The 14,586-nt window shown below is 50.7% G+C and overlaps 1 protein-coding gene across 1 annotated transcript in view; it reads right to left on the bottom strand.

The window, feature by feature from the left end:
* Positions 1–35: 35 nt before the first annotated feature.
* ATF6 (activating transcription factor 6) overlaps positions 36–14,586 on the bottom strand; it is an 84,756-nt gene continuing 70,205 nt past the window's right edge. Inside the window, exon 16 of the mRNA XM_075422356.1 lies at positions 36–2,044. Coding sequence (XP_075278471.1) covers positions 1,836–2,044 — 209 coding nt within the window. The 3' untranslated portion in view covers positions 36–1,835. The remainder of the gene's footprint in view (positions 2,045–14,586) is intronic.

The following is a 14,586-nucleotide window of genomic DNA, read 5'->3' as shown; positions in this document are numbered from 1 at the left end:
AAGCAAAATAATGACACAAATAAAATAATTAACAATAAATAAAAGAACCATTTTATTGCCTTCAGTGCTAGGGACACAGAGAACAGACCCACACGGGATGAGAGGTGCTCCCCACTGCTGGAGCCTGAGGATGCTGGCTGAGGACATCCCGCCGTGCCACGCTCAGCCACCACTGCCGAGTCCTGTCCCCGACCCCCTGGCAGCACACAGCCCCTGCCCAGGCTGCGGGGGGCTGCGTGCCTCTGGCTGGGGGACCACCGGGGTTTTATTTCTGACAATTGTGTGAGCTGGCCCACAGTCAGGTGGGGCCGGGGCCAGGAAAACAGAACTGGTGCAAGGAGCGCAGCCAAAGCCCTCGCTGAGCCCGGCCGCTTCCCAGCAGCGCCAAGGGGACGGGGGCCTGCGCAGCCCGCGCTGACAACGTGGCAAAGGGCAAAGCTTTTCCACAGTGTTGCAAGGCACATACTTCACAGGGGTGTATTGCTCCTCACCCTCCTCCTCGCCTCCCCCCGAGCTGTTTGTCTTGCTGCAGGATCAACCTTTATTTCCCAACAGCCACACACACTAATAATAATAATAGTAATAAAAGACCACATCAGTCAGCCAGCGGTTCAGACAGTGAAGGAAAGGCAGCTGGCTGGCAAAATGAAGACCATCATCTTCTGCGCTAACTGCAAAGGGGGGGGGGGGGAGAAAAAAAAAAAGTAACATGCTGAAGTCATTAGCAAAGCCGATGCTCTGCTGGCGTCTCACCCCAGCCCAGCACCGCAGCGCACCATGCGCCGGAGCCCCTCGGCCCCGCTCCGGCCCGGGGCTTGGCCGACAAACTGGGGCCCAGCTCACAGAGCTCCGCAGTGGGCTTTGTCACGTCGCCTGCAGCGAGAGCCGTGGCGAGCAGCTCGGGGACAACCGGCACACTCCCCTGCTGCGGCGGGTGGCTGCCAGTGCTGGCACGGCAGAGGAGGAGGGCGGGTGCGAGCATGTGTGTGTGTGTATCTGTGTTTCAGGAGGAAGATGCTGTGGCTGTGCCCCACTGAACTGAGCAGCTCCGTGGGCTGTTCACTCTGAAAACCCTTAAGTATCACAACAACAACAACAAAATCCAAACAAAACACGGGGAGGAGGGACCAACCTCCCGGCAGTAGGCTCCGCGGCAGCGGGGTCGTTCTGCTCGTAGTGCTGTGGCGGTAAGCGTGGGTCCCCCACCGCGCTGGGTGGCTGGGGCCGGGCTGCCCTGCGGCTCCGCTGCAGCCCTGGGCAGCAGCCCAAGGCTTCCCGGCGAGGGAGGCCACACGGGGACAGAATTTGGGGCCGAGGCCTGGGGTGATGAGGAGCCGGGGTGTCACAGCCACCCCAGCAGTGCAGGGATGCTCCTGCTCCAGGGTGGCAGGGCCAGGGCTGGGGTGGTGGGCTGCACAGAGCTGGACCCTGGGACCTCCAGTGCTCCGCACCCCATCTCAGGAGGCGCTTTAACAGGGACAAAAAACACAAGAAAAACCCCCAAAAACCCAACCCCCCCAAAAAAAACCCCAAACCAACCCCACAGTTTTGGACAGTGCATAAGTAGGAAGGATGGCCTGTGCCCTTCTGGTGCCGGCACCAGCTGCTGCTGACAGCAGGACTACAGCGGCGGGCATCACCCCCACCCCTGGGACGGGGCATCGCATGCTGCGTGGGTCCCCCAAGCCCGTCCTCAGCGAGGGGCTGGCTGTGCCATCGGGTAGGGTCAGGCACAGGAATGGGCTGTGCCCAGTGCCCGCCAGCGAAGGGGCTCCGTTCTGGCAGCAGGACCCGCCGCACGCCGGGTGCACGGCCGTGCCGCTGCGCAGCAGGAGCTACTGCAGGGATTTGACAATAGCCCTCAGGGCATGGGGCATCTCCGGGACGGAGGGAGATGCGCTGTAGAAGGTGTTGGTGTGGTTTCTGCGCTGCTCTCGGAGGTACGGAGGGACAGATGAGCTTTTGATGTGAAGGATCCTGGTGTCCATCACTTCGCAATCGATCTGCATCATCACCTCGTAGTCCTGCCCATTGATCACATTCTCTGTGAAAGGGGGGAAAAAAAAAATCAGAGTTAGCCCTGCAAGCTGATGCACCAAAAGTGGAGCTTTCTGGACCTTTGTTTTTCCTGGAGCAGGAGCAGGAGGGGGGGACTCCTTCTTTTTTGCAGCCGCACACTTGGAGCTCCATCCCACAGAGCGCAGCCCCAGCCTGCTCGTGACACCTTGGAGGGCCCAGGCCACGCTTAGCATGTGCAGTCACACCTAGAAATTAATGCAAGTCTTTTCCACTTCTTCATCTGCACATAATTACCAACGGAATTTGCCTTGTATAACATCTATTACTGAACTGCTGTTCCGGAGCCACTAAAGCGTAGGGGTGATTGAAGATAGGGCTTAGCTGAGCAAGCTGAGCGTTTCACTTTCTTTTTATTGGTTTAGGAATATTGTAATCCTCTTGACACTGTGGATCTAGAGGAATTTCTTCACCAGATTTTTAATTTAAGTCAAAATGCTCTCTCTTTTAGAAAGAACTAGCTGCACCTCATTACCACGCTGACCTGGCTATTGTACTTGCATGACGTTGTGGTGGGACATGGGACAAGGCCGTTACCCTTGAGAGGCCTCCAGACACAGGGGGGGACCCAGGCCGGCACACGGCACGTTGGCGCGAGGGCACGCTGGGCTGCACCACCCCGGTCGGCCCCAGGCCCGGCACGTCTGCAGCCACTGAAGCGCCTGGGCTTGCAGGCAGAGGCTGCGTGCATGGCCAGCATCTGCTGCCTGGATTTAAAGGTGGGAGACGATTCCCTGCATAGACAGCGTGTCCAGGAATGTGAGAGCCCAGATCGGATTTCCAGGCACGACCAATCCTTGCCTGTTGGAGTCAGAAGCGCTGACTGCCATCGGCAGGGTTTTCTTTCTCTGCTAAGGAGGATGGAAGATCACCTAATGGAAAGCGTATGGATTGGAGGAATGTGATATATATTACTAATTTTTACTGTTTTCCTGGATTAACTCTGACTCTAGATGACAGCTGACAACCGCGGCCGGACCCTCTTGTACCCCACGCCACCTGTAGAAGCCATCAGATCAAGTATGTCTGGTACAGGAATGAAAAGCAGGAGCAAACCCTCGCTACGGGGCTGCGAGCCTGCAAGGGAAATCAAAGCTCCCACCTGCAGAAATGCAATGGAAAAAGCTCCCCATGTGCCACCGAGTGACCGAGGCCAGGAGCAGCTGTGCATGTCTCTGCGCCGCTGATCCACACACCCCGACAAGCGCCTCGTCCCTCCTGGCCATGGTGCTGCTGCTAGAGCCCTGCCACAGCTTCGGGTGCTGTGTCCCCAGCTGGGACCCTTTCTGAGGCCATCCCTCCAGGTCACCCCTTCTCTCGTCCTCTGGACGTGCTCTGGGTTCTCACCAACAGGCTCAGGGCTGGGCAGCAGAGAGGGCTGGGCTGGTGGTGCTGCTCAGGAGAGGGGCTGCACGGGGCAGCTGGGGCACAAGGAGCAGCTGGCAGGGGGCAAAGAGCCTGGAGAGAGCACACGGGAACAGACCATCTCCCTGCGACACAGCAAGCTGAAAACGCAGCTCCTCAGCTCTCACGTTGCAGATGACAGCTCGACAGGACCCTGGCTATGTGAGAAAATGTGCTCCAAAGCCACAAGTGGGTGAGGTGGGATGGGACGGCAGCCAGGGACAGGCAAACCCCAGCAGCGCAGGCCATCATTAGGTCCCTGGCATTGTGCAACACGGAGGAGAACAGCAAGCCCAGGGCGCAGCCCACGCGAGGGAGGGAGCTGCGCTGTGTGGGTGGCAGCGGGGAGCGTGGGAACCAGACCGGCCCACTTTGGCCAGCCGGGATCCCACCTCTCCCAGTGCTGACACAGGCTCACCCTGCAACTAAATGGGCCACAATTAAGCAAGCCACAGCTCTGCTAGCCTGCGCAAGAGGGTCTTCTGAGGCCACCAGAGCTGGGAGGAATCACGCTCACAGCTGACCACTCTGGCCAGCAGGCGCAGAGGGGACTCACACCCCCAACCCAGACATTCGCATGTCCAGAGAAGGGCAGCGAGGCTGGTGAAGGGTCTGGAGAACAAGTCTTAGGAGGAGCGGCTGAGGGAACTCAGGCTGTTCAGTCTGGAGAAAAGGAGGCTGAGTGGAGACCTTATCACTCTCTACAGCTACCTGAAAGCAGGCTGTAGTGAGGTGGGTGTCGGTCTCTTCTCTCAAGTAACTGGTGATAGGATGAGAGGCAATGGCCTCAAGTTGAGTCAGGGGAGGTTTAGATTGGATATTAGGAAAAATTTCTTCACTGAAAGAGTGGTCAGGCACTGGAACAGGCTGCCCAGGGAGGTGGTGGAGTCCCCATCCCTGGAGGTGTTCAAAAAACATGTAGATATGGCACTTCAGGGCATGGTTTAGCAGGCACGGTGGTGTTGGGTTGATGGTTGGACTTGATGATCTTAGAGGTCTTTTCCAGCCTTAATGATTCTGTGATTTGCAAAGTGCCTGAATCCTGCCCCGTGCGGTGTGCAATAGCGCAGGAGTGATGCTCGGGTTTAAAGACAGGTATCTGGGTCTTTCCCCTTTTGGGCTGAAGGCACTGCTGATGAAAAACTGTTGCAGGAAGCCTCTGCAAAGGATCTCATCTCACAGGAATGAGGACAGCAGTGGGAACGGCTCAATTCCCACTACAGACATTTCTAGCAGCCTTTCTCACTACTGTTAGCACCGAAGGACGCAGCAGAGGAGGTGGGATTTTCCGCAGAGACAGCCGTTGCTGCTGGGCGATGCTGCTGGGCGCCCGGACCAGCTGTGTCCAAAGGAGCGGTGTGGAAGCCGCGCCAGCCCCGGGACGCCTGGCCACCGTGGGAGAGCCCTGCCCGGCCCACCCCAGCCCGGAGGGCGGAGGGGCTGATGCTCCACGCCAGCACACGTGATGCTCTCGGCAAAACAACAGGCGAACGTGACCCGGACGCGGCAGGCGCAACCCGATGTTCGGAAACACTAGCTCACTGTCAAAGGGGCAGGCATTGCAAAAGTGATTCCACATGGCTCTGCCCTGAGCTTGATGCCATTAAACTGTGTCACGATCTGGACGAGGAATAGAGAGCATACTTGTAAGATTTCTGGAAGATGCTAAACTGGAGAGATTTCAGCCACCTTGGAGTACTGCATTAGACTGCAGTTTCGATAAAAGAGAGAAGCTGTCCAAGATCTTCAGGATACATTTCAACCAAGGCCAGAGCAAACTACAATGCTCAGGAGAACTGGAAAACATGAATATGAAACGGGGCCGGGCAGAAGCACTGCAGAAAAAGCTTGAGGACTTCAGAGGATCACTGTGCATAAGCCAACAGCATGACAGGACTAGAAACGATCGGCTTGATTTCAAGAGAAACAGATGTATCTTTGACCAAGTTTCTAACGATAATGAAATACAAGGCCTGGGTGAAGCTAAGATTTGGGGCTCCTGACCCTCCCTCCGCACAGGCACTCGCAGTCGCCTGTGGTCCTTCCAGCCTTGCACTGCTGTGAGCTGCAGGTGCCTATTCACAACCGCAGCCCCTCCGGGCAGACGGCAACCGATCGTTACAGAGCCCAGGCCCATGAAGAAGCCAACATACGTCAACTGCGCTGTGACGACTGTCCACCTGCTCTTTGCTCGTGACAAAGACAAGGCAGTGCAGCTTGGGCAAAGCCCCTTCAGTGAGATTTGAGCTGACGTTTGCCACAGCGTAGGGATGCACACCAGCCAGCTCCCGCGGTTCAGGCGGCAGTGAGAAGGCTGCTGTGCCATGTTCCTTGCTGGTCGCTTTAAATCCAGTGGCGAAGTAGCTGGACATGTTCAGCTGTGTTATTCCTAACCCCTCGTCAGCAAGTGAGCAATATCTGGAGTGGAGTTGTGGGAGACTCCGTGGTCTGACCTCATCCACTGAAAAGGCCTGTGGAGGCAGGACTGACAGCCCAAAGCCGCTGCTCGGCTGCTGGCTGGAAGGTCAGCGCTGCCAACCTGCCTTACACGGGGCTGCTTAACAGCCCAGAGCTACACCGCCACTGAATTATTTCTGAAGTTTGTTGTGCTGAATTACCTATGACTGATGTTTTGTGGGATTACATAAGCGAAAACACAGGAACGGCTCTCCTGTAGAGGTGTCTGGATGTATAAATAGCTTTATTGCTCCTCTTTGAAGTTCAGACCATACAGCCATTCATACAGCCTCAGGCTTAAGAGGCTGTCCTCCCAGGCCAAAAGGCTGTGTTGTACTTAATTATTTGTTAACAGGTTTAAAACTATGCTTCAGATGATAGACTTTTGCAAATGAGCAACAAAGGTAATTGTGCCAAGCACTGCCGTTCCCTAACCGCACCTTCTCACAGAGGCTCGCTGGCTCTTGCGGACTGTACCAAACTCCCAGTGCGAGCTTGGTCTAGGGAACAGAAATCTAATTCCCCAGTGCTGCTCTCTAGGGTTTATGGCAGCTCCTCTCAAAAACAAACACATTGCAAGACCCAGCTGATGAAAGCTGAAGTCAGCAGTCCAAACCAAAAATGTTTAGCAAATAAGGCTGAGGGTAACAACTGCTGTTACAAATTACCAAATAAGATGGAAGACTGTCTTTGTATTTGAAGTACTACATTTTCAAAACTGACTTATTAGAAAGACCGTAAAACAAAGTCCTCCTTCTCCCCTTAGTAGTACTGACATGTATCAATCAGTCAAATGTTCCAATGTCCATCTTCGAGATCAAAGCATCTACTTCTGTAAGAGATGCTGTCTTAGAGAATGGCAGAAGACAGGCAGAGGGCTTAGGCAGGCTACAAAAATCTTAGTTTCTGTTCTGCAGTAAGTCAGGACACACGATGTTGCCAGTTGTCTCTCTACACTCTATACCTGGCAGTGGGAGGTTTGGCCCTACAGATGCCATCAAGAAAAGGAAGAAGTTATTCTGGTAATTGACCCTTTCCCACTTACACGCACCCTCCCCACAAAGCTTTGCTGCAGGAAAATGCTCGCCTTGAAAACTGCACAGTTTGCGGAGAGGCTGAAACAGAGCTCCCCTGAAATGCCACCTGGCCCTGTGAAGTGGTTCAAGGCTGTGACCAACCACCACGGAAGAGCTCTGCAGCTTTCTGCAGGTCTGCTCATGCCTTAGGTACATTGATACAGCCTCGTTCTAGCAAATCGACTATCAATTTTCCCTTACTCCTGGCAGTCCCACAGTGGACTACCCAAAAAATACTTTGTGAGACCAATACCGTGTAATTCAGGGCCCAGGCCACTGATCTGACAATGCCCAACCCTCTTGACTCTTCTCCAAGGCCACAGCTGTCTTTGCAGCAGATAACTTGTGCATCTACTGGCTGCTTTCTTAGTAGGTGACTTGTGAGAGTGGTGAGAACCTGCCCGGCTCTACTCCCACTGTGCTCACTGAACGCACAGTTCAGCTCATGCTGACCATATATGTCCTCACTTCTGCTGGTAAGATACAGGGAGGGAACTCGCTTGCCCCATCTCTACTTTACCTACCCATCTTTGTGGACAACAACGCAGCATGAACTTGCTATCCATGGAACTAGTTCAGTTGATGTGAAATTAGGTGCCAGGGAAATATCTAAGTAAGGTGATACAAACTCACCGACTCTTTTAAAACCAACTTTGCTGAACAGCTACTCATGTCCTTTGTACTTTCCACATTTCCTTCTAATGAGAAAGTTTGCTTTGCCACACCAGACTCCAAACAGAGCCCGTATCAGTGTTAATGTACACTTGAAGCCCCTTCTACAGCCCCATCTATCACACCAGCAAGAACCAAGGCAGCTTTCAAAGAGCCACCGGATGATTTCCAGTACCTGGCTGCTTTGTGCTAGCTGCACCAAGCTGACGACACTAGAATTTGGTTTAAAGAATGATTTAGCATCAAACTATCCAAACAATTTATATTGCAACCCAAAACAGATCTTTTGTTTAGGGCAGCACAGAGTCCAGAACGTGCAAGCTTCAGAAGGAGATGAGGGCACCAGGTCCTCGCAGCTCTGGGGTTGGCCTGCTGAGGGCTGCAGCTGTCACCAGATGTAATTCAGGGGGCTTTCTCCACGCTGTCACTTCTGCAATGCTCCACCTCATCTCTGCTGATCAGCCCTGACTGTCCTACCCAGCACATCTGGACAACATTTCTAGCTGAAGGGTTAGTACACACTACCAAATAAGTATATAAATGAAGCAGTGTTACTGTAACAGCTACAAAGACTAAAAATACACTGACTGCAACAATGCAGCAGGGTTCCTAAAACATTTACAGATTTGATTGTTAGACAGGATTATTTAGGGCAAGGGAGGAAGTTAGATTGTGACCCAAATAACTTCTCTTATTAAAAGCAAATTGGAACTATTTCCAGACAAACCAGTTGCAATGGTCTCACCTCTGTGAACTCAGCTGTCCTCAGTCCTTGACACGGGTTAAGTGAGATCCTGGGCATTTCAGCTCTCCAGGTCTCCTAGCACCTCTCAAACAGCGAGGCAGGCTGCTGGGTCTATATGCAATGCAGGAACAAGGGCCACAGTCAGAAGCACTGGATCCACATCACCAAAGTCACTTTGACGAGCCACGAGCTGACATGGAGACAGGGTCTCTCCCCGTGCCTAAGCTGGTGGAGCACTGGTGCCAGGGGCTGTCCTAGAGCGATATATCCAGGCATGAAGGGCAAGCAGGAAAGCTGGAGGAAAGAAGCTTTCTCAGGCCTCCGAGGTAGATAAAGGAGCCAGGGGCGCGACTGGCACTGGCTGTGGCTGAGGAGAACAGCATGCCCTTGGCTCACACCCCTGTGCGGTTCTGGGGAAAGGCCAGCGCCTGCGGGCGATGTGGTGAGTGGCAGATCAGCGCCAGATGGCACTGGGCAGTGCCTGGTCCAGACTGGGAGGTCTCAGGGAGAGGGAAGGCAAGCTGGCTCTTCCCAGAGATCATTTCCCACCTGATCTCCCATCTCTCCTTCCCATCGTCTTTCCTGCTACCCAATCGCTTCCCTCTCAGAGGAAGAGGATGCTAAGCATGGCCAGAGGGCCCAGTGTGGATCTACTGTGATTGCTCTCGTTTGGAGAGGGAGCCAACGGCCATCGCAAGAAGAGAAGATCAGAATCATCAGCGTTGACCCTCCCAGGCACATCATTTAAAGCTCCCTCACGTAGAGTATTTCTCAGAAATACTGCAAAACTTTTGACAGCACTGGCTGTGCATGTTGTTGGCAGGGTATCCTTTCTGCAGGATGGCCACATTTGAAACTTAACCAGCCGTGACAATGCTAATGACACAGGAAAAGAAACCACAAAAAGAAAACAAAGACAAGGGGCAAAGCAGTTCTGCTGCACAGAAAGCTCTCTCGGGAGCAAAGGACAGAGGCTGGACAAAGAGCAACTCTGTCAGGCAGAACCATCCCATGCCTACTTGGGAGGCACAAAAAGCGTAAACAAACTCGCCATGCAGCCTGCAAACCCAGCCATGCCCACTTACAGGACAAATAACTGCACACAGGAGAGCAGCCTAGAAAGGCATTCCAGTAAAGGCTTCTTTCAAGAACAAGGGATGGAGGGCTTGTCCCAGGACTGCACGCAGGGGACTGCTCCCCGTCACTGCAGCAGGGAGGGATCGGGAGGCATGGGCAGTCCCCTCGGTCCCCACCATGGGTCTAGCATCCTACAGATGCTGTTAGAGCTGGAAAAGCTTCTGGCCCAACACTACTTTTGGTTTTAAACGCTAGCAAGCTCCTTCTTTTCTGCTGTGCTGGAGGACTGGCCGCTCTGCTCTTCTAGCCTTGGTACTGCCTAAGGATGGCTGTTGTGCACAGGCAGGAGAGCAAAGTCCCGGCAGCAAAGTCCCACCCAACCTGAACTTCTGCCTCTGACAGTGGCCAGTTGCAGCAGCAAAAGACAGGGCAAGCACGTACTTTTGGCGATATATGAAATAGTAACTGCTTCCCAGACACCTTACCTACACCATCCATGGCTCTTCTGGTTCTGTTATATGTTATAATCCTTCCCTCAGCCATCGCTGTCAAACTCAATAGTCACCGTGGTAGGGAAGCTGTTACACTTAATGTTCATCCCTGTTGTTTTTCTCCTGGGTCTTTCATTGTTTTCTATATCCATAAACATCTACGACCCAAACCGCACAGTACTGAAGATGGGGATTCTGCAGGGCTGTAAAGACGGCTCATGTTTTGTTTTCTGCTCCCTCTCTACAAAATTACATTGCTTTTCTTCTTGTCTAAGCTGACACTTTGGGGGAGGATGCGCAGTGGCTCCTCTGAGCAGTAACAGCCGTATGTTTGGTCATGAACACTTTTTCCATGTAAATTCTTTCGCATTTTTTCACATGGAGCTTCACCTGCTGATCAGAATTTCACTCCTCCCCAAGATCTTCCAGCCTGCCCCTGGAGGTGCAGCGGCAGTGACCCCAGCACAGACCTGCGTGGGGGTCTACTGGCTCAGCAGACTTCACTGCAAAATGTGACCATCTGCTTCCACCTTTCGCTTACACCGTTCAGGGAGACACCGATCCCCAAGTCAGCCTTCCCTCTCGCCTCACAAAATCATGGCTTTCTTTCAGCAGTCTCTGAAGAACTACTTTTTTCCAAATTTTCTGAACACTCAGGTATGTTGCTGTGCTGAAGAGACCACCCTTATCCTCAGGCCTGCTATCCCTCTGAGGCCTGTGATGGAGCACCAAGGCAGGACTTTCCTCTGCAGAAGCTGCGCTAGCTCTTCCCCATCTGTGGTATGTCCCCAGGCACGCTCAACTCTCACAGATTCAGCCAGCTTATGCAAAGCTGAGGCTTGATTTTTTATGGTTCCTGAGGCCATTTTAAAAAAGTTTGTCACTTGCCGTTCTCCTGATAGTTATACAGCCTCGGTAGTTAACACCAGCACAAGAACTTGTTGTTCTTTCCTTCAGCAGTGCTGACTTCAACTTCAAGGGCTCTTTTACAACTTGGTCCTCTACAGGCACTAGAGATTCCCTGGCAGGTGTCCTCTGAAAAATGTTTTCATGATTTTTTTTACACCTCAGGCACATTGTTCCTCAGTATCTTTTTCTGGCTTGACTTCTTACGGTTTGACATTTAGTTTGCCAGAAATCGTGCTCTTTTTTCTATTCCCTCATTTGACTACAATGTCTATTGTTTAAAAGATATCTTCTTACTTCTACGAATCTATTTTAATGTGTTACTTAAGCCTGCTGGATTTTTTAGGGTCCTTTTAAAGACTTTTGCACTGAGCTTTTAATCTTTAATCAGTCTTCACACCATTTGCCAGCATTTTACCCTATTGGTTTTCTTTTAATATGTTTTCGTATTCTTGTTTAGCCCTTACCTTTGAACTGCAGTATGTACTTCATCATTTCAATTTGTAGGCACATATTGATAAAATTAACTCCTTGATTTCATTTTTTTTCAAGAGGCAGTGACACTTATTCATTGACATGCACCTTCTCTACCACTCAGTATAATTTGTATCCTAGTGTTAGCGTCTCACTGATTTAGGAGTGAAGGCTGGTGTGAGCCTGTACTCACTTAAGAGTTGAAATGTCTTTATAGGTTGGATAGTATCCAAAGAGTGAGATGAATTTTCCACCTGTCTCACTTGGATACATAAAATTACCTCATTTATTTAGATACTGTGATCAGCTCTTGCTCGTAGAAGAATATTTTCAACACCATCTCTGTGAAGCTTCTGTCTGCGTGGGGCAAGCACTTTCCTTTACATGAGCTTCTCTGATTCAATTGCCAGTTAATTAAAAAAACAATATCATATACACATGCTGCAGAGTCCCTATCTGAACACGGCACACTAATAAAAGCGAGATGTCCTTTTCAACGATTTCTGTTTCCCAGCTACAGCAACAGGAGATTTACAGCTTTCACGTATGAATCCTGTTCTGAAACACAGGTGCCTCCTTCCTCCTGGTGAGGGGCAGCTTGGGCTGGCAATTGTTTCTTCATCCACACCCACTCAGAAGGCATTTGTGCTGCTCTGGGATACACCATGGTCTTTTCACCTGGGACTATCACAGAATCAGACAGGATGGAGGCAGCTGATTTATAATGAAGCGGTGGACAACTGAAATTGAGAATGTTCTTCAGATGCTCAGGATGTGTTTTTCAAACGCTTTCCACAGCCACCCCACTGCAAAGGCTCAAGCCCGGCGGACACCCAGGAAGCGCCCGAGGAAAGGTGATGGGGTGAAGTGGGCGAGGAAAGCTGCAGCGTGGAGGACTGGACCTGGGGTAGGAGAAGGCGGCAAAGGCCTCCCGGCCCCGCTCGCAGCAGTCGCCTTAGAGACTGCAATCCAAACACTGAAAAAGACTGCCTTGGACTGCTGTGTTTTTACTAATCTCTAGGTTTACTCCAGTGATGTTCTCAAGACAGAACTCATAAATGTGAACCTCCTCTACCAGTCCTGTTGCCATTTTTTATGTTATTACAGAGTGAGCTCATTATGGATAATTATGTTTCAGATCACTGCAGAAATAAAGAGCTACCAGCAAGCAGGGCTGGCCTGGGTACCACCAACATAAAACTGTGTTTGCCATCTATAATTTAACACTAAGAGGAATTATGTAATCTTGAATTTACAACATTTGAAACTGCATTAAGGCAGATCCGCTGGGCTTGAGGCTAGAATTACGACGTGCTGCACAAACGCAGTTCAATGGAGCCAAGATGGCGGTGGCAGTCTCGCAGACCAGGATGAAAATTTTCTCTTCACTTTGCAGCACAGCTCTCGCGGCACAGTGCTCTCTGTGAGGCCTGGTGGGAGAGCGCACCTACCCGGCAGCGTCAGCATCCAGGACTAACGAACATCGAGCAGACAGGGTCTCTGCAGTGAGACGCATACACGTTCAGTTCTAAACTGAATTTGGCTCCTTCTGCAACTCCATACTGGCAGCTAAGGTCATTAGTTTCTTTTTTCTTCTACTTTGTGGATTTTATAGAAGTGTGTCTTTTATATGGAAAAACCAATCTGGTGTAATAACTCGACAGTGGTGCTGGAAATACTAAGTACGAAGTCCAATTAATTTATGACTCATTCTCTACCCCCTTCGTGAACAGCATGTTCCCAAGAAAATGCCATCCGTAGTGTTAATCCTATCTATAGAGGGAAAACCAGTTGCACTGGGGCTTGGCCTGCTCCATCACACAAAACCCAAGAGAGATTCTTTTTTGTACTAACGAAGAGGCAAAAAGGCACAGAAGATCCTCTGAAATCATCTTCCTGTTCTTTTGAATACATAAAAATAGGTTACTCATTTAGCGATTTAGGTAAACAGCTTGTTATGAAAAGTCATTGGGGAATAAGCCTTTATGATTTCATTTCTTGATCGTTTCCTGTCTAACCAAATAAACATGAACTCAAGTGACACGGATTCCATTACTTTTGTGCACAGATTCTTGAATGATTTCTTTCATACTTTTTTGAATAATTTAATCTTCTCCTTCCCGTCAAAGACAACATATATTAACAGACTATGACTGGGGGGGGAGCAAAGTCTCCCAAAGACAACAAAATCTGTTGAAAACTTCTATTTAAGGTTGAATCTAGGCAATGATCAATTCTGATGTTCAAAGAAATGCAGGAAGGTTGGGTGGGGGTATTCTGTTTTGATAAACTGTGCTTTTATGTCACTTTGAAAAGAGAACAGGAGTGAGAATAGCAGCATCATACAATAAGACTAAAATCTGTCATTAAAATTTCTTGATAAAATATGTTCTGTCATGAATTCAATCCTGACCTCTACAGCACAGCTTTACACGAGCATGAGAGCTGAAGAATATCTGTGACATTAGCAAACCATCAACTACAGCAGAACCACAGTGACTTGACATGCTCCTTGTCCATAACTGCACATGGGAGATAGCAGGCTCTCCCCATTTCTCAGTCCAAGCTCAGTAATCGGCCGTTGCAGTGAGGTTTAACTGACAGCTAGCCACGGCTCTGATTTTTCCCTGGTCAGGCTTCACCAAACTACTTTTATTCCTCAACTGGCAGCTCAAGAAACAGAAGAGTGGCATTTTCAGGATGGCCTGTAGACTTACAGCACAGAGACATTCCCAGGTATATTTTCCTACATCCTTGTTTAGAGGTCTTGATGCTTAGAAGGATTCTCAGTGACCTTCTTAAAAAACCTCAGCAGCCACCCTTTCTTTCATCTCACAGACAGGTTTTAATCCTACATACACAACTTTCAGAGCCTTTTACTCATACACTATGGCTTGTAAGGCTGTGCTGAGTTCTCAGCACTTTCTGCTAAATCCAGATATAACAGCAGAAACAACGAGGGAAGGATCTCCACAGATCACGCTTGTGTAGCCAAGAGATGCGCTCTCTGTACCTACTCAAGTGGCATGAGCTTCTCAATCTGGGGCGAAGGACAGACAGAAGGAGCCACAGGGACTAAGATTTGGCTTCTCAGAAAACCAACAGCAGCTAGAGGTAGCTGTGGCCATTAGCCTCCCGGAAACCATTCTGAAGCCGTTCAAACTGAGAGAAGGCTGTCCACAAAATGTTAAGCAGCAAGCTTCAGGGA

This window comes from Opisthocomus hoazin, chromosome 6, assembly GCF_030867145.1.
Source record: "Opisthocomus hoazin isolate bOpiHoa1 chromosome 6, bOpiHoa1.hap1, whole genome shotgun sequence".
NCBI lineage: Eukaryota > Metazoa > Chordata > Aves > Opisthocomiformes > Opisthocomidae > Opisthocomus > Opisthocomus hoazin.
The sequence above is the reverse complement of the archived record's forward strand: the minus strand, read 5'-3'. Positions and strand labels throughout refer to the sequence as shown.